The following is a 20830-nucleotide window of genomic DNA, read 5'->3' on the forward strand; positions in this document are numbered from 1 at the left end:
TCAGCTTGGTGGAACTGAATTCTGTATCAACCGGGTGCGAAGCTGGCAGTGGGGCATCCAACCTCATGACGAGTCAGATGGAGGACGAGGTGGACGTGGAAACTGTTAAAACGAGCAAAGTGAAGTTCCGGAGGAATAGGCCAAGGTGTAGAGAACAGCATCTAAATGGCGACATCAACGGAATAAGGAATCCCGACTGGCTGCTGCCGGCACACGAGAGCTGCTGAATAATTACTCTCTCGGTTCAATTTCACAAATGAAAAAGAATAGAGAACGAGTGATGGCAGTTAGAGATGTAAGCATGGATGGTGTGTGTATCTGAATACGATATTCAGGAAGGCTGAATGAATTAGGATTCATTCTGTTAAAACGAGAACTGTAAGTGTGTTAAAAAACAAACACCACTACAACAAACTACCTGATTTGGTTGCAATATTTTCTACAAATGTAATAGAGATAGAAATAAAAGGGTGAGAAAGGTTTAAAAATTCTCATTTCAAAAATATTAATACAATAGATACTGGCCATGTGCTTGATAGATGGAAGATTTTAGATATTATTATACAAGCATTTTGCTTGCGTTATCTAATTTAAACCTACAATTCTAAATGTGTTAGTATCCTTCCCATTTTACAAATGAAGATTTTGCAGTTCTAAGAAGAAAAGCACCTTGCTCCTGGCAAAAGGATTCAAACCCCAGTCCCACCCCAGCAGCACCTGCCACCAGCTGACCCCAGAGCCCCAGCTCCCACCCAGCAGACTGGCTCCCTGGGCAGTGCTCACCCATCCAGTTCAGTCTGAGTTTGGGACATTGGTAGCTTTTCACAGATATACTCACATTTTCTCTGAGTCAGTTTTGTGAATACAAATTCAGAATTAGAAGGGACTCAAAAGAGAGTGTTTAATCCAAGCACTTTCATAATATAGAAGAGGAAGCTGAGGCCCACAGAAGGGGTACTTAGGATGGCTCCACCCAGGTGGAGGGGTGTCTGTGCCTTGGAAACAAAATGGATCATTTACTTGACGTCCCTTTGCTTGTGATTCCTCCCCACACCCTGTGTTCGTCCTTCTATTTGCATTCAGATTCCCTGTCACAGATTACTTGCCAGTCACAGATGACTCTAACATTGCTTCTTTTCCTTGAAAGCTTTCAAGTGCTTTAAACTTAAGTTTTCCCAGGTTTAAGAACCCAGCCTCCCCAGTCCTGTTCAGATTTCTGGGGTGCACTACTCAGCCAGGTCAGTACCTCTCCCAATCCAGACAAACAGGGGCTAATCCCATAGGCTTCCATGGTCGCCTATCCTAGATCACCTATCCTTGATCAAGCTACATTAGCACAGCATAAATAATTCCTATTTGACACTGATCAGATCTTACCCAGAGATCTGTATTCAACAGGATCACAGCTTAAGAGAAGAAATGAGAGGAAGAATGACAGCATTAATAAGTGGTTATAAGGTAGAACCTCTAAGAGAAGCTTTAAGAAACTGTTTTTCACTTGGAGAAAAGAAGACTGAAACTGAATTTAACAACTCTTCAAGACCATGCATATGGGATAATAAGCAGGATAATGGCCCTAATCTCTAAGGCCAGAAAACGTTTAGGAAAGGAGTTGAATTTGCATTAGAGATGAAGGGAGAAAGATCGAGTTTAGGGCAAAACTTCTCTTAAAAATTGTTATAAAACACCTAATTCCTAGTACGCATCCACGGGAAATATATAAGAATGCTCATATGTGTGCCCAAGACAGTGGTGGGGCTTAGGGCCACCCCATTAGGGAATCATCTACCCCATGCAAGCTGGTATAATAGGCCCAAAAGGACAGAAAATGCAAACAGACGAATAGAAGAGACAGTCGTTGTCCTCAAAGTATTTACTATTCAACCCCAAAGGTAAATCATGAAATTAAAAGGCAATCAAAGCCATGAATGCCACTCATAAACAAGTACAGAATAATGCATTCTAAATTAGATAGGTTAATAGATGAACTTGATCTAGAAGAATATGGAATTAAACAACTGGCCTAAGGTTAGACCTCTTGGAAGAAATCAGGATTTTTTAAAAATTTTAATTAATTAATTTATGGCTGTGATGGATCTTTGTTGCTAGCGCAGACTTTCTCTAGTTGCAGCACTTGGGTTTCTCATTAGTTGCATCTCCAGGGCTCTAGGACGAAAGGACTCAGTAGTTGTGGCACATGGGCTTAGTTGCCCCTGCAGCATGTGGAATCTTCCTGGACCAGGGATAGAACCCACATCCTCAGCACTGCAGGTGGATTCTTAACCAGTGGACCAGCAGGGAAATCCAGAAATCAGTTTTGAAGGAGAGGAAGGAATGACTGAAAGGAATGAAGAGGACATTCAGGAAAGGGCAGTGGCACTTGTGATCATAAAGAGCCAAGTTGGATGACCTAGTAAAGGGGGGGAGCCCTAATATTATCTGATGTGATCTCCTCACTCAAACCTTATGATGTATACACAACGCTCTTCATTTTATGAATGAGCAACTGAGGTTCAGAGCTTGTGAGGGAGTTGGAGGGGCAGGAGTTGGAATCCAGGCCTGCTTGCATTCGTGTGTGCATGCTCAGTCATGTCCAACTCTTTCCAACCCTGTGGGCTGTAGCCCACCAGGCCCCTATGTCCATGGGATTTTCCACAAGAATGCTGGAGCAGATTGCCATTTTCTCCTCCAGCGGCTCTTCCTGATCCTGGGACCAAACCTATGTCTCCTGCATTGCAGGTAGACTCTTTACCACTGAGCCATCGGGGAAGACTCCATAATAATCCAGCTTCTTGGTGAGTAATTCCTAAGGCAAGCATGCTGGGCTGTTAACCTCTGTTCAAGTCACAGGTTTTTCTCTCTAAATCCAGGAGACTCTTATTATCTTCATCTTGGGCTTTTAAGCTTCATACTCTCTTTGACTAATCACTTCCCCAACTGGTTGGCATCAGCTTGACTCCTATGGTTGATTTTTTGAAGAGGTTAGGAACTCCACCAAATTTCACCCATATGCATGAAGGGAAGAAGCATGCCTGTCTTTCAAGCTTCTGATCAGGACAGGACACATTTGGAGATTCAATTAGAGCCACTCGAAACTAACAATGCTATGAATACTGGCTATTGATTACAAATGGGAATGTCAAGTTACCTTTGCCCTAACAATAAGCTTATTACAAGGCACTTCAGAGAGATTCAAGCTCTAAAGACCTTGCTTTGAGGACTTTCACAGGGTAGGAAAAAGTAGCAGAATTAGTTACAAAGAGTATTTTCCCTTCAAGTCAGAGACTAAAGGCTGTGGGAAACTTTTATAGACAGAAAGACCTTTGCAGACAGAAAGACACACATATATAAATATATTTCTGAATATGGATAATAACATGTTTACTTTATTTCCATCCCAGTATCTCTATTCAGAAAAAATTAGTTGCTTAAAGAGACTCTTGGAAGATACTAGTTCAGTGAATGTTCAGTAAAGGGGGCAGGATTCTACTCTTTTCAAGCAATGCTCCTGAGACACCTGTTAGCTTTCTGTATTAGTCCACCCACACTCAAGTCATCTCTCTTGGTCAAGATAGCACCCTAAGGATGCCTGATATATAGCCAAGGGTCAATAGCCAAAGAAAGCAAGAAGGTATACAGCCACTTTAATAACTTGTATTCTTAGTTTCTGCAAAATGACAAATTCATTCTGTTATGGTTATAGCTAACAAAATGATATTTAACTCCCGCTCTCACCTTATGACTGGGTTTCCTTGATGGGCTCAAAGGTAAAGAATCCACCTGCAATGAAGGAAACTCCAGAAGACTCGGGTTTGATCCCTGAGTTGGAAAGATTCCCCTGGAAGAAGATCCCCTGGTGGAGGAAATGGCAACCCACTCCAGTCTTCTTGCTTGGGGAATTTCATGGACAGAAGGCCCTGGTGGGCTACAGTCCATGGGGTCAGAAAAGTGTCAGACACATCTGAGCATGCATGCCTATGTGTACTTTTATTTAGTACACATTCAGTACTCATTTTCCAATTTCCTCGCCTTGGTTGCTCCAAACAAAAAAGATTACATTCATTTATATCCACAAATTTCTAAAACTACTTCAAGATACTGCTGGTGTGGAGGGGTGTGTGTGTGTGTGTGGGAGGGATGGGTGAGTGTGATAATCCTTCATATATTGACTCAACAAGTGTTTCTGAGCACCTACTAAATGCCAGACACTGTGTCAAGTGCTCAAGATGTGAGGAAAAAAAAAAGATTCCTGCCCTTATGGAGCTTTATTCTAGTGGGAAGGCACCATGGGGACAAAAATAAATACAGAAATAAACCAAATATTACTATATATAAAATATACAAACAACAAGTCCTATTGCATAGCACCAAGATATTAAATATCTTGTAATAAACTATAGTGGAAAAGAATATGAAAAAAATCACTTTTCTGTACACCAGAAACTAACACAACATTATAAGCCAATTATATCTCAATAAAAATAAATAAAAGTTTTAAAAAACAAATATATAATGTGTTAGAAAGGAATGAGGACTATGAACACAAAACCTGAAACAGGGTGAAAGGTTGAGGGTACGGCCAGCCTGTGGGCAGCCATCCAAGGTCAGGAGGCAGGTGACACTTAAACAGGGTAGTCAGTGGAGGACTCATTGAGAAGGTGTGATTTAAGCCCAGACCTGAAGGGGGTGAGGATTTCAAGCAGATACCTAAGGGAAGAGAGTTTCTGGCAGAGAGAAATGCAAAGAACTAAAGCCCTCAGGTGTTTGCATATGAGAGAAATAACAAGGAGACCAGTATGATCAAGGATGAAGCAAGCTAGTGAATTCCCCAGTGGTACAATATTTAGGACTCAGCGCTCTCACTGCTGAGGACTTGAGTTCCATCCTGGTCAAGGAACTAAGATCCCATAAGCATGTGGCATGCCCCCCCCACCCCAAAAAAAGAAGCAAGGGTGCAATGGAGTGACTAAGGTTGACTTTCTGCTTTCTGATCACAAGGGTGTTTTTCAAACATTTAATGAAGCTCAGAGTGAAGATAACTGATCCTTTAAAAGAATTTATGTATTGACATGTAACTACAGACACAAGACAGTTAAGTAAAAGGAATAATAAAACAGGATTTATCCATAAATTAAAAAAAATTTTTTAAAGATACAGTCATGGCTGTTACTTTCTACCACACACTCTTGAAAAACTTTGGCGGGAAAAAACACTGTGCTTTAAATATCATCTTTGGCCTGCAGACTTCTTGAGAGCAAAAGATATGTCTTTGTGGCAAAATACAGCACATAGCATAATACACCCATTGGTGACAGTACTAGTGAATGAGCATTCAAATATATGTGAGTTAATACACATCTAAGTATTACTGTTTCTTGTTGAATATGGGTTTTTATATCTCATTCCCAACACAGTTCCAACAAACCCATGCCATTCCTTTGAATTCCTTTGCAGTGATCTGGAATGCTCCTGTTGGACTTTCTCATTTTGCAATTCAAGTCTCTGTGCAGTATAACCAACTTGGTTCCTTACATATCCCTTCCTGGCCAGGAGTACAGCATTCTTTAGAGATTCCACGGGGGCTCTTTCTTCACATTGAATTCTTCCCACTAGTTACCCAAGCTTCTTAATGGTTGAAATGTTTTCCATCATATTTAAATGATTTTGATATCAGTTTCATACCTGCTTCCATTCCATTTGATGACTACCATGAAGGTATTTTTGAGATTCCTACCCAGAAGTATACACATCTTTTAGATTCTCAGTCCCAGGAGGTATTTTCCAGATGCCTTTCTGGTGGGAAACTCAGCTCCCACCAGTTGTCCCTGCTTTAAAATGGCTTTGATGAATGACCTACAGGAGCCATGCTTGTCCCTGAATCATCACATAGCACCCCAGGTGGGAAAAATCAAGCTTCTCTGCTATTGCTCCATCCCTGACCTATATGAAGAGACTGCATGCTCAGTCGCTTCAGTGGTGTCCGACTCTTTGCAACCCTACGGACTATAGCCCGCCAGGCTCCTCTGTCCCTGGAGAGGCAATGATACAAGATGGGTTGCCATGCCCTCCTCCAGGGGATTTTCCCAACCCAGGGATTGAACCCATGTCTCCTGCATTGCAGGCAGATTCTTTACCCACCTGGGAAGTCTATATGAAGAAATTAAGTACAGACACAGTTCTGCTATTTCATTCTTCAAGTCCTAAGAACACATGTACACTTTGACCGTTCAACAGTCCACAGTGTGGAACTGGGGCCTCACTCTGCTTCACTTCATTGGTGACACCTCCAAAAGCAGCGTGGGGGCACCTTGTACCCAGTGCATCCTGGGAGCTTGACAGCCAAGTACCAACTCAAAGCTGGCCACTTCACAAGCTGGGTGTCCTGGAACCTACAAGAGGAACGGCCTCTGCCTTTTCCTGAATGTAGCACCGTGTTCATTTGTGCCCTTTAGCACAAGCCAGACATTGCATCTTTTTTTTTTTTTTCAAAATGCCATTGTACAGCTCACCTATTCCCTGTCTTGCGATTCTAATTATATAAATTACCCTGCCACAGTTAACTCATACTTATTAAAGAGCTACATAATGGACATTACTACTACTAGAAAACCACTCAAGTTGGGATATCAGTACCACCTTCATACACCATCACAGTATAATTTATATTGCTGTTTTACCAGGTTACTAATGAAACAGAAATGTTTATTACCAGCTCCCTCTCCCCCAGCCAGTGCCTGTCTATTCCCTATATGCGACCTACAACCAACTGGCATTGCTTTGTGCCCTGGAAGCACCAGGCAGCAGTAACAGATGAAATCAGCAGTCTTTCCATCTCATCTGGCAGGAGTCTTTTTTCTGCCTTGAGTAAAGGATCTCTTTACCACCCAGGATTCCTAGCAGTACTGTTCTTAACCCCTGAACACACATCCAGACCCTGCTGGGGGGTGGGGGGCTTCCCCACAAGCAGAAACTCATTTCACCACCCCCTCCTTACTCTTCAAGGCCTGGAGATGGGGCAGTGGGGAGGCAGGATGGAGTGCCAGTCGAGAGGATTACCCTTCCCCTACCCCATCCTCTCTTCTCCTGTCACCCATTTCTGACCGGCTGTCGATCCTATCAGGGGTCCATAAAGCCAGGAGGACTCTGGCCCAGGAGAGGGGGGTAGGGGTTAGGCAAACAGGCCAGGGAGGCAGCTGGTTGAAATTTAACCACAATATTCTTGGTCTCTATTGTTTTGAGTGAGGCCCAATATTTCCACAGCAGGATTATGGGATCTGATTAACCACTTTAGACAACAATGCTGAGCTGGGATGGGCTTCCCCTTCCAGCTGCCAATATGAAAAAGTAAATACAACACCCAGGTTTCAGAAGGGACTCCCAGCAGCCCCCCAAACCTTACTCCCCAGTTCTGACCCCAAAGTGAGGGTAGGGAGGAAGAGTGTGGCACTGCATACTCCTCTAAATCCTGGCCCTCGGCCCAGCAAGACAAGTAACTGGCACGGTATTCCCAGGTGAGTCAATGGCTGTGCGCTCCCCACACCCTGGAGTTCTTCCAGTGCTTCTTCCGGGTTCCCCTAGGCTGGCCCAGATTCTCAGGAACCCATGAGAGTTAGGTGCTGAGAGGCTAGCGCTCACTCAGAGGGTCCAGAAGTGTAGAAAGCCCACAAAATCAGCTGGATTCCAGGACAGAGAAACTGAGAGCAGGTAGGATTCCACTGAGAAGAGACTGAGCCTTTTCTAGAATGTTTCAGTGCTACCTCATGGCTTCCCACTAGCCAGGGTAGAAAGGAGACCCCAGAATTGAGGGAAAGCATTGAGGCCACCATAAGCCAAGTCTCAGGAGACAGTACTCCTTGATGGGTCTGGGCTGGGAGACAGAGGATAGGTGGGCTTCTAGATCCTCAGGTAGAGATGGATTCCCTAGGGTACCTCCCCATCACAGACAAGCTCCTTCACACACACCCCCCTCTCTCTGAATGTTTCCTCTCAGGGTGGGATCTTCTGAAGCTCTGTCCAAGAGAACCTGGAAGAAAGTTAAAGCATTAAGAAGCCCTCAACAAGAATACCCTGTGGCAACTCGTAGGAGGGCACGGCAGCTGGGGAAAACCCTCCCTACACAACATGGGCTCCCTTAATCTGGAATTTCTCTGTATCTAAGTGCCTAGCAGAATCCACTACAATTCTGCGAGTCCATACATTTACTCATGTTGGTAACAGGGACTAGGAACCAAAGGTCTTGAGCTCTGAGTTTGGTGGCTTCCTTGTAGAAAGTCACTTGCTCCTTTTGAACTGTTTCTTCTTCAGAAAAATTAAAAGACAGAAAAATACTTCTGGGTAGAGCTCAGAAAAGCATATCATGATTGTATGAAAGCCCAGTTAACATAAAGTGGCACCCTTTAGTAGTATAATACCAGCACAGTGCTATTTTTTGAGTTAGCATTGAACACTGACCCTGTTCTCAAAGTTATACTCTTGAGTATAACCCAATGTAAGGATGGAAACAAAAAGCCCACAGGAAATGTGTATATAAATGCTGATTACGTTCATAGCACAGTGAGGAGGTGGGAAGAACAGATAAAATGAGCTTACCACGTCACGAGGAAAGTTAATTAAGAGGATTTTAGGTTTCCCCAATACTCTGTGGAGCAAATCCCCTTAGCTTTGTAAATAGGAGGAAATGAAGGACAGAATAATTGGAAAGAAGGAAATGCCCCCGATGACAACGTCAGGTGTTAGTCACTCAGTCGAATCCAACTCATTGTGACCCCATGGACTGTATGTAGCCCGCCAGGGTCCTCTGTCCATGGGATTCTCCAGGCAAGAATACTGTCACGAATGAGACCAAATCCAGGTGGCACAGCCTTTCCCATTGCCATTCCCACCATCTCTGTAGAGAATGACACCCGGGCTCCTGCTTATCTCCCAGTCGACCTGGGAGGAGGAGGTAAAGAGGTTTATGTGAACAAGGAAGGCAAGAAAAGGGAGTTCAAATGGACCACAGGACAAAATTTAAAAAGTATTGTGCTGAATGTTCAGGAGACTTGAGCACCTCTTTCTTCCGCAAGTGCTCCCTGAAGGTGAACCGCATCAGACCCGTGGAAGGATACAGTCCAAGAGGAACAGATTCTTTCCAGTCCAGAGTACAAGAGTTCAGATCTCACTCTCTGCCACCTTACACCCTAGGGGCTCCAGGATTCAGTGGGCAGAGACTAGAAGCTCCTTCGTCCCTTTTCCATAACTTTACTACCCATTGGAGACCCTCTTTGATCTGCAGGTTGGTTGAACGGTGTCAGAACAGAGGATGACCCTCGTGGGGTTCTCCAGGCTCTGGCTCGGGCTCTGCCTTTGGGGGGCTGCTGGGGAAGCTCTCAGTGAAGCTGGAGGACAGGGGTGCTGCCCAGCTGCAGTGCTCTGGATGAAGATCTGTCTCCCAGCAAAGAGCTGGTCTGTCTGGGCTGACTGTGGGGGAGGGGTGAACCACCAGCAAGGCCAAGAAGGCCTTGCAGCCTAGGTGGCGCTATTTCTCTACTTTTTAGGTCAAGTTCCTGCAGGAACTTCCTCGAGGTCCCTAGTCCTGCTCCTGGTTTGCTGGCTTGCTGCTGTAAACCACCTTATATTATTTTTTTTTCTAAAAATACTCCAAAGCAATTGAAAGAGTCCCTTCTCCCACCAGCCAGCCCTGGCCCCAGCCCCGGCCCCGGGGAGCGGGCGGGTAGGCGGGGAGGTGGGCCACTGCTTTATTAAACACAGGGAAAACTAATATTTACGGAATAAAATTTATGGAGCAGCCACGAGAATTCGACCCTTTTATGTGCATGCGGAGTGGGGGTTGGGCCAGGCTGGGGGCCTCAGGGAGGGGCCCAAGCCAGGGGGCAGGGCTGGAATACAGCCTGGCTAGGCCAATTTGTCAAGGCAGGGGTTTCCCTGGAGTTGCCCTGGGATGAATGATTTTCAAACACCACCCCTTGCTTTGGGGGGCAAGGGCTTCAGGGCAAGAATGCCTGAGGCAGAGCCACAGGGAGCGATGTTTCTCTAAGGATGTGCGTTTGGGCAATAGTCCGATGGGGTCAGCAAGCTTTGGGGATATAAGGGGTGGTGGGCAGGGAAGTCATTAGGCATATTCTCATTTAACCTTTTTAAAAAGTTACACATTCTTTTGAGAACATGAAAAAAAATATGCTCTTAGGATTTTATTTATAATTTTAGGGGATTTACAAGCCGCTGATCCCCGCTCTGATTAAAAAATGCCTTCTCTTGAGACTGTGCTTTTAGGGCAGAGGGATTACCTACCTAGAGTGAAGAACCCTTATTTTCTTCCAATTTGCTGGGGAAGTCTCTCCATTTTCCATGTGGTCTCATACCTTGAAATCTGTCTATCTATACTACGCCAAGAGAAGCTAAACAACAAAGTGAGTCATCTGATAGATGGTTTTTACATAGTTCCCTATGTACTTCAATGACAGTCACCACCAGGGCAGAGATGGGGGCACTGGCCTGGAGGTAAAGAAACTTATCAGCAGCAACTGGGAATGAGCCATGGTGGAGCTCTCAGACTCTGTGAGCAGGTAAAGGCCTGGGGTAAGTCCTGGAGTCTGCCAAGGCTCCTCCCTTGAAGAGCTAATATGCTCAGTCACTTAATCAGGTCCAACTCTTGGCAACCCCATGGACTGTGGCCTGCCGGTCTGCTGTCCATGGGCTTTTTTTTTTTCCCTCAGGCAAGAATACTGGGGTGGGTTGCCATTTCCTACTCCAAGGGATCCTCCCAACCAAGGAATCGAACCTGTGTCTTCCGCCTTGCAGGCAGATTCTTTACCACTGAGCCATTGGGAAAGCCCTGAAGAGCTAACTGGGAGTAGAAAGAACGGGAAAAGAATGGTCACAGCTGAAGACAGAAAAGGACTTTACATCCTTCCTGGAAAATGTTTTCAGTGGGGTATATAATAATGCAGTTCAGAACTCAGCAATCTGGGTTCAAATTCTGGCTGCTACTTATTAGCCGTGTGACCTCTGATAAGCAGGTTTCCCAGGTGGCACCAATGGAAGAGGACCGACCTGCCAGTGCAGTAGAAAAAAGAGATGCAGGTTGGATCCCTGGGTTGGGAAGATCCCCTGGAGAAGGAAATAGCAACCCACTCCAGTATTCTTGCCTGGGAAATTATGGACAGAGGAGCCTGGCAGGCCATAGTCTATGCAGTCACAAGAGTCATACATACTTATTGACTAAACCACCATTGCCACTTAGTAGAGTAGCTGGTATACATTAACTGCTTAATCAATGGTAACTGTTTATTGTTGTTGTTATAATCATCATTATTTTATTTTTACTTGGATGGTCCTCTTTCTCCCAAGACTTGACATGCGGACAGAAACACCAGTCCTATGTGTTTCTCTCTCAGTGCCAAGAGAAGATATGTGACTGAGGAGGCCTTTGACCATCATAAGTAAATAAACCAGAAAAGGCCTCTGTGGGTTCTGCCCCAACCCCCTCCTCTACCTAATAGCTCCCAGTGAACATCTGAGTTCTACTCTCCTTCCTGTCTCTCCAAGGTAAAGATTCAGATGGTCTTACCTATAGAGGAAAACCTAGCAGAGAAGGCCAAGGAGCTTTACGATTGTTGGTCTGTTAAATTCTCTTTTTTGTTGTTTTTTTTTGGCTGAGCCATGCAGCTTGTGGAATCTTAGTTCCTTGACCAGGGATTGAACCCGGGGTCGTGGCAGTGCAAGCACCTAGTCCTAACCACTGAACCACCAGGGAAGTTCCAAATTTTGCTAGATTTGTCCAAAAAGTTGACCTTCTAACTGAGAAAGTCTATCTCATACAGGCTTTATATCTTTTCCTGCTAAGCACTATTCATTCTATACGTCAATTCTATTGGTCCCAGAGAACTGTGGCCATTTCCTATTCCCAGTCATCCTATCTTTTCTAGTTCTTCTGTTTACTCTGTTATCTGAAGTGAAGGATGGGACAGCAAAATTCTTTTTCCTCCCACTCCAGGAAACTAACTTGGCCCTAGGGCTCATGGTTCTTTGTCATTTCAATCCCATGTTGTGGTTTAACCTGTTGTCTATGCCTCAGAAACAGATAAAAACATCCCGTATCAAGCTGGACCAAGAAGCACAGAAGCCATAGGGCACAAGACTATGGAGAGAGGTTTCAAGATCAATGCTCCCCAATGGAGGCTTACCACAAGCCACAGAAGAGAAGCATAAGAAGAATCCTGAAGGACTGGAATAGGGCCTAGACTTCAGCCAGAGACATCAGTGGGTTGGGATCCAGTAATCGGTTGGTTATAAGTTCCACAGATAAGCAATCTCAAAAGCAGGAGTGTGAGCACTTTTTATTCTGTGCTAGAGAGGAGAGTGTCTCTGAGGATCATCTGGGAGTAGCTAAGGACTCTTCAGAAAGACAGGCAAGACTCCCCTTAGTATATTGTGCCTTTTTGCTGACCTGCCCCATATACCTAAAGTTCATGGTAGATCCTGAGTCTAGAGAACCTTCACTAAAAGAAAAGGAGGGTGTGGGATTCCCAGAAACTGTCTTCCACTCGGACAAGGAAGGCCAGTGCCCAATGGATTGGAGCCAGGATTCCCTTGTTAACAGGAGCCATGCCTGTCAACATAAGCTTCAGTTATCTGGCCCTTACGGTGGAGTCTCTGACTGTCTAACTCTGTGTCAGCAATGTTGCTGCCATGGGAGCTCCTTCCAAGGTGACACTAGGAAACTACTCTCCGAGTCCATCCTCAGCAGTTGAGATGGTGACAAGTTAACTGAAAAGCCCCCTTAGCTTCTTCCTCTTGACTTTCAACAACTGAGGTCTCTGCATAGGGCCTGAAGAAACCTAGAAAAAAAGGAATCCAAGTTAATAGAGGTTTTGGACAGTTGCACTTAAGTTAGGAAAAGAATTTCCGTGCTCCCATGGCTCTGGCTAAGAAGGGTGACTGACGCAGGGGTTTTGAGGTCCATGTCAGGCTGTGAATCTGAAGGAAGAGTCTATGCAGGAGAGGCACGCCACATCCCTCTTCCCCTAGGGAACAACTTCATAGACCATCCCTGGAAGTGCAATAAGGCTGAAAGGGAGCCAAGGTCCATCATTCAGAAGAACTGCAGAGAGACAACAGCAAGGGAAGATGGAAAAGACCATGACTCTCCATCCAGAAATCCACAATCCACAATTTGGACGCCAGGTCACAAATATTGCCCCATGTTGGGTTAAGGCAGGGTCAACTAGGTGACAAGTGCAGGGACCACCAGCTTGGGAGCTATAGTTGCAGATTCTCCCAACTCTTTTTTTCTTTTTAAATATTTATTCGTTTATCTGGCTGTGCAAGGTCTCAGTTGTGGCACACGGGATCTTTAGTCTTCATTGCGGCACATAGGATCTTTAGCTGCAAGAATCTTTCAGTTACAGCAAGTGGGGTCTTCAGTTGCAGCATGCAAACTCTTAGCTGCAGCATGTAGGATCTAGTTCTCTGATTCTCTGATCAGGGATCTAACCTGGGCCCCCTGCAGTGGGAGCGAGAAGACTTAGCCACTGGCCCACCAGGAAATTCCCCAGACACTCTCAACTCCTGAAATGCTATCTAGGAAGCTGCTCATGACTTACTGTGGGCTCTGTCTCAGGTCCTGGGAGGGATGGTGTTGAAGAGACTGGCTCTTCTAGCTGGTTCAAAAGTTGGTTATCAGCTCCCCATGAGAAAGCACTGCTTGAGGTCTGGGGATCTCCTGAAACCAGAAAGATCAAAGGAAGATAGTGATAAATGCCTTCTTACCAGGAAAGCATTAGCATTTACCAAGCATTCTGATAAAGGCCTGGCCTTGGTTGTTGTGGTTGTTTAGTCACTAAGTCATGTCTGACTCTTTGCAACCCCGTGGACTGTAGCATCCCAGGCCCCTCTATCCAAGCCTTGGTACTAGAATGTAAACAGACACAAATTAACTTCCAATTAACTTTTGGAAAGCTGTTTCTACTGTGAAGATCCTCCAGGCCAATTGTAACCACGTAGGACAAGAGTTTCTGTGACTCAAAACAGCTAACTGTTCTGCATATTGCCTGCCACATCTCAGGTAGGGGGATTAACTTTTTTTCCTGGTTCTCTGATTCTCCATTGAGTGGCATCACTGATGCAATGGGGATGAACTTGGGCAAACTCCAGGAGATGGTGAGGGACAGGGAAGCCTGGTGTGCTGCAGTCCATGAGGTTGCACGTGAAGAGTTGGACACGACTTGGTGACTGAACAACAACAAAATTCTCCTAAGCATGTAGACCAGTCCTAATAAAACTTTCTATAGTGATAGAATGAATACTTGTGATCTGTGCTGTCCAACCTGGTAGCCACTGGCCACATGTGGCTACTGAGCACCTGAAATGTACAAATGAGATGAGCTTTTCATTTTATTTAATTTTTATTTATTTACATTTAAATGGTTACTATTGCCTAGAGCTACCATAATGGATAGCACAAACCTAGACCCTAACTCTAACCCCAGGGAGACCAACACCTCTGGAGCTACCTACCAGCGTCATGATGCTTCTGTCCCACTTGGATCGCTTGTCTGGTGACTGCCATATACATACTCTGCAGATTTGTGACGAAGGGTCTTCCATCACCAACACTGCATGCCTCTGGTAGTTTCTACAGGGGAGAGGAGATTTTATCATGGGTTACATGGATTGCTAGAGAAAACCTCGATATCCCACTGGTAGAACTGGCATCAACCCCAAAAGAGTTAATATACAGAAGTTAGATACAATATGGGGCTTCCCTAGTGGCTCAGTTCAGTTCAGTCACTCAGTCCTGTCTGACTCTTTGTGACCCTGGGGCCTTCAGCATGCCAGGCTTCCTTGTCCATCACCAACTCCCAGAGCTTGCTCAAACTCATGTCCATCAAATTGGTAATGCCATCCAACCATCTCATCCTCTGTCGTCCCGTTCTCCTTCTGCCTTCAATCTTTCCCAGCATCAGGGTCTTTGCTAATAAGTAAATTCTTTGAATCAGGTAGCCAAAGTATTGGAGTTTCAGCATCAGCATCAGTCCTTCCAATGAACATTCAGGACTGATTTCCTTTGGGATTGACTGGTTTGATTCCCTTGCAGTCCAAGGGGCTCTCAAGAGTCTTCTCCAACACCACAGTTCAAAAGCATCAATTCTTCAGTGCTCAGCTTTCTTTATAGTCCAACTCTCAATCCACACATGACTACTGGAAAAACCATAGCTTTGACTAGACGGACTTTTGTCAGCAAAGCAATGTCTCTGCTTTTTAATACGCTATATAGGTTGGTCATAGCTCAGATGGTAAAGCTATGGTTCAGATGGTAAAGAATCCCCCTTCAATACAGGAGACCAGAATTCGATCCCTGGGTCAAGAAGATCCCCTAGAGAAGGGAATGGTTACTCACTCTTTTATTCTTGCCTGGAGAATTCCACGGACAGAGGAGCTTGGCGGGCTATAATCCACGGGGTCGCAAAGAGTCGGAAATGACTGAGCATCTAACACACCAGGTCCAATATAGACATCATAGCCAAACCCATTTCAACTGATATAAAGACCTCTTGGGAGGTCATCTCTTCTGAAAGGCAACTCCAAATGAATACTTTTTTTCTCTCAATACTTACATCTATTATGCTTCCCCATGAATACCTCTTAGGTATGTAGGCTCTTTCCTCCAAAAGGATAACCAACCTTTTAGAGAACTTTCTTAGAAAATCACATTCTTTAAATTATCCCTGAGTTGTAAATTACTATTTTATTTATTTATTTATCTAGCTGCATCTGGTCTTAGTTGTCATGTGGGATCTCCCATCGTAGTGCATGGACTCTCTAGCTGTGATGCACACCAGCTCAGCAGTTGCAGTGCACAGGCTTAATTGCTGCATGCCATGTAGGATCTTAGTTCCCTGACCAGGGATGGAACCCCCATACTCTGCATTGCAAGGAAGATTGTTAATCACTGGACCACCAGGGAAGTTCCCAGACTACTATTTTAATCAAATTTACTCCATAACTTCTACACAGGAGAGAGAAAAAGAATGAAATCAAGGAAAGAAGAAAGAGAGCAAAATGGAAATGACAGACTGAAAGACAAGAATAAATTATGCAGCTATGATGTTCAGTCAAAGGAGATAGGAGAAACAAAGTTTACAAAGTTTGGAGGCTTGCTTGCCATTTTACATTACTTATGCAATCCCATTGTGCTTTACTATAATCCATGAACTCACAATAGGGGTGATATTCCGTGCCCCCACCCCCCCTTCCAGGGAGGAGAAAATTTGCTCTTGGTGGGAGGGGTAAAAAAATCTTACTCTTTTAATGTATATGGCACAGATACACAAATATACATAAACAGAGTTTTGGTATACCCGTGGTATTAAAATTTCCCTAGAGGGGATAATTAGGGGAAAATGTCTTAAAAGGTTCCTCTGGAAGTTGATAATGAAAAAAAGTTGAGAAACTCTGCCATAATCACACCATTTTATCTGTTTCCTTCATTATGGAAGGAGCTGTGAGTTTATATTCACAGCAAAATGTTTTGCCTAGTTCAAGTTTCATACACTTGGCTGAACTGAGTTTAAGTAATGGCTGAAAACTGAAGAAAGTGCAATCAAAATGAGATGAAAGAGTATGGTGTCCAGTGGACCTAAACCTGACTGTACTTTAGAATCTTGGAAAGGGCCCAGAGCCACTTCATCTGTCCTTGTGCATGCCGATTGTCATGGTTCTCAGCCAGGTTAGCAGGTCTTGAAGGAAAGCCATGCCAGCAGCTCACATGGGAATGAACCCAAGAATCCTGGACTGCCCACATCGCACATCGAGGGCACTTCTGTTGTGCTATGAAAGCATGCATTTTTGCAAACCCACGGTGGGAGAAGGATGGCAGAGAGAAAGTGGGAGAAGCAGCGAAGTAGTTGCTGAACCATGGTCAAGATTACACAGCTCTTTCCCCCAAGCATGGTGGTAGCTGAAAAACTGGTTGATTCCAGGAAAGATTTCCACTCCATAGATTTCTATTCCAACCCAACTTGCAAAAAAACTATATCAGTCTTGAACTTTCACTGGAAACCACAGACAGTGAATCAGGAGCCCTGAATGAAGACTTTGCTTCCAGCAGCAATCACATTCAGAGTGCAACGTCCTCTTCAGCAGTATTCCCTAAGGAATGAACTGAAACAGGTCATGGACCTCTGCCTCACCTCATTCTCCTTCCTAAGTTCAGCTCTCCAACCCCAAGCCATCTCCTCCAGCAGAAAGTCCTCTATCTCATGGCCAGAGAGCTTTGACAGCAAAGAGAGAAACAGCTGTTCTCTGTCCTCACATCTCATATCTCTGGGATGTCCCTTCATGCTGCTCAGGAAGTGTGGCCTCTCTTAGAGTCACCCACACATGGCTGGGTGGGCACTGTGCTGTCTGTACAAAAAAGCCAGCCGGAATCTAGGCAGTCCACGGGGGCATATCTTCCTGCCCTTTCTACAGAACTAAACAGACTCATACAATTTCCAGAGTGACCTTTAACCAGTGCATGTATTTAGTCTCAAAATAAAGTGCCAGAAATAAAAGGCCGTTCAAGCTATTGCTGTCCTGGAACTAAGTCCAAATCCAGAACCTGTATCTTAGCCCTTCCTCCATCCTTCCCCTTCTCAGAGAGATCTGATCCTGCAGCTGCTGCCAAAGGTCATCCCATCTGAGTAACCCTTCTTAGAAAAGCACTAGGAAGAGAACACATATTTACTATATGCTAGACACTGTTCTAGGCCTTCCCTGGTGGCTCAGCTGGTAAAGAATCTGTCTGTAATGCGGGAGACCCTGGTTTGATCCCTGGGTTGGGAAGATCCCCTGGAGAAGGAAATGGCAACCCACTCCAGTATTCTTGCCTGGAGAATCCCTACAGACAGAGGAGCCTGGCAGGTTACAGTCCATGGTGTCACAAAGAGCTGGACACGACTGAGCGACTAAGCACAGCACAGACACTGTTCTAAGGATTTAAATGTTCAACCCATTTTGTCTTATTCACTGCTATCTCCCTGGCACCTAGAACAATCTGGCTCATAGGAGCGGCTCAGTAACTATGTGTGAATGAATGGACATGGTGGGCATGAGGATGACCCTACCCTGCAGAGCAGTCACAGCTAGTAACTGGTGGGACAGGATTAGAATCCAGACCATGAGTCTTCAGGGCCCTCACATATAACAACTACCCTAGGGACTTCTCTGAAGCATAGAGTTTTAATCTAAAGGACACTACAACCTTCCCTAGGATTACAGGCCCTTAATTCCTGGCATCACAGATCATCTGTATATACTCCCTTCCAGCTCAGAAATAAGATCCCTTGGGGGACAAGGGGAAAAAAAAAAAGGGAGCAGATAACAAGGAGGCAACTGGCCCTACCTGGAACCCTCAGAAGGCTGAAGGGTCATGCCCATAATCCTGTTCTATCTGTTCCCCATCATCACAGATTCCTTGGGTATCATTCTCAGAATATGAGAGGGAAGAGGCGGTGAGGCCTGAGCCTGGGAAGGAGAAACATTATTTCCCTGGGCAGGACAATGGTAGGGGTGAGCTGGGGCAAGCAGCAGAGATCAAAGAGAGAAGCTGGAGTCAGGACTAAGAAAAGCAAACAGCAGTGCCCCCTGCTATAGTACACTTGAGCCAGGAGCAAGGTGTACCAGCCACAAGCGGGTCACTGCCCAGAATGGGGAGGGGAAGAAGAGCCAGGTCAGTCTACTATATAATGTGCTCATCTGATTAGTTCAGAATCAATCCTACTTGGCAAAAAGGCTACTTAGATTCTATCATGAGCCAGTTACTACAGGAGTGGCAGAGGGGAAGTGGATGCACCAGTCCTTCCTGCCTCAGAAAAAGGACAGAGTTAGTACAAAGATAAATAAGTCAGAGGCCCTGCCTCCAAGAGTTTATAGTCAAACATAGGAAAGAGGCAGATTCAGGTATCCCCCACTTTTTGTAAATTTGCTTTCTGCCACTTTGCTTTTGGCTTCCCCAGTGGCTCAGAGGTAAAGAGTCCACCTGCAAGGCAGGGGACATGGAGACGCAGGTTCGATCCCTGGGTTGGGAAGATCCCCTGAAGGAGGAAATGGCAACTCACTCCAGTTTTCTTGGGAAATCCCATGGACAGAGGAACATGGTGGGCTACAGTCCATAGGGTCGCAAAGAGCAACTAAACAACAACTTTGCTTTTAGGAAAAGCCTATATTAGTACCTGTTTTTGCTAACTAGAAGAAATCCAAAAAAAGATTTTCATTTTTATGAAGAAAGGTAATTGCTTCTTCACTTTACACCATTTCAGCTTATGAAAGGTTTCATAGGAATGCTCTTACTTTCAGATAGAAGGAACCTGTATGTGTTTTTTTTTTCTTTCAGGCATTATGCTATAACGGAGTTATAAACAAAGAGCAATAAGAACCCAGCAAAGAAGAAAGTGACAAAGTCTCACTGAGAGTCCTGCAAAACACTTCAGAGGTGGTGAAGCTGAGTTAAGCCTTTGCAAGGTTAGACTTTGTAGTAGAAATATTTGAGGCACGAAGGTGTGAAAAGATAGGCCAGGTGGGCATGTGCTCAGTCATTCCGTTGTGTCCGACTCTTTGCAGCCCCATGGACTGTAGCCCACCAGGCTCCTCTGTCCATGGGATTCTCCAGGCAAGAATATTGGAGTAGGTTGCCATTTCCCACTCCAGGGTATCTTCCCAACCCAGAGATTGAATCTGTGTGTCTTGCATCTCCTGCATTGGCAGGTGGATTCTTTACCATCTGAGCCACCAGGGAAGCCCGCAGGTGGGCATATCTGATGGGAAACAAGACTGGACAGCTAATTCATAACCACCAAACTGCAAAGGACTTCATTTTCTGAATTAAGGATATGCCCATAGGAATTCCTTTTGTTTCACAAAGTGGCTTTCTCTGCTACACAACTACTTGCCGAGGTTTCCCTGACTTCAAACTGTTACTGATACAGCGTATATAGTATTACAGATGTCACGTTGAGTAATCATGTGTTTCCTCCAGGTTTGCATTTCTAGGTTTTCTGCTACACTAGAACCTCTTCACTTCCTCCTGCTAGTACTGTGACTAAGAGCCACATCACACTCTAGTCCCAAGAGCTCTGTCACTCTCTCACCTCCAGCCCACCAGGACTTTGGCCCCTGCTTTATGGCCATATCAAAAGCGTTAGGAAAACCAAAGTCACAGAAATCACAAAGGGCATTTGATTGCCCCTTCTTGTCCCTCTAGCAGCTCCTCTTGGTTGCTAGGCCCCAAACTTCCCTCCTGTTTAACAATAACTCCCACCTTCACTGAGTCTAAAACTCATTCCCAGTGGTTTGGAAATTCTAAGACTCCCTCCTACCCCCTGACCCCAATGGGATGTTGGAGCCATCCCAGTTGCCACTTCCAATTAGAAACAAAACATCTGATCCAACCCCCAGACCTCACCCCCATTTCATCCACTCTTTCCTCTGAGGCTGCTTCAGAAAAAACAACAACATTTAGAAGTCTGGGTCAGGAAAGGCTGGACCTCAAGACACTGCTTACTCTACTCTGTACAGTCCCACAAGTGAAGTACTCAGGTTTATAAGACAGAGGAGAAAGGGGAGAGGAGCAAACTGGAGCTCCCAGCACCAGCTCTGAGTAGGTCCTTGGTTCTGGCACCAGCCCCAGAAGCTGGCACAGCCCCAAGATCTGACACTGCCTGTCTCAATATCATAACTTCCAGGGCAGGGCCCCAAACACGTGACTTCCCAAGGGTAAGAATCCTCTCCTCCCTCTTGTACAAACTTCCCTCCCTAGGGGGCCCAAGCGAGGTTAGGAAAGCATGGTGTG

At 45.1% G+C, this 20830-nt stretch overlaps 1 protein-coding gene across 2 annotated transcripts in view; it reads right to left on the minus strand.

The window, feature by feature from the left end:
- Window positions 1-12313: 12313 nt before the first annotated feature.
- NHEJ1 (non-homologous end joining factor 1) overlaps window positions 12314-20830 on the minus strand; it is an 89929-nt gene continuing 81412 nt past the window's right edge. For both annotated transcript variants that reach the window (XM_020904793.2, XM_020904794.2), the window contains exons 6-8: window positions 14518-14635; window positions 13605-13723; window positions 12314-12839 (exon numbers count right to left, since the gene is read on the minus strand). In XM_020904793.2, the coding sequence (XP_020760452.2) occupies window positions 12765-12839; window positions 13605-13723; window positions 14518-14635 (312 nt within the window). In that variant the 3' untranslated portion in view covers window positions 12314-12764. The remainder of the gene's footprint in view (window positions 12840-13604; window positions 13724-14517; window positions 14636-20830) is intronic.

This window comes from Odocoileus virginianus, chromosome 30 (assembly GCF_023699985.2).
Source record: "Odocoileus virginianus isolate 20LAN1187 ecotype Illinois chromosome 30, Ovbor_1.2, whole genome shotgun sequence".
Lineage (NCBI taxonomy): Eukaryota > Metazoa > Chordata > Mammalia > Artiodactyla > Cervidae > Odocoileus > Odocoileus virginianus.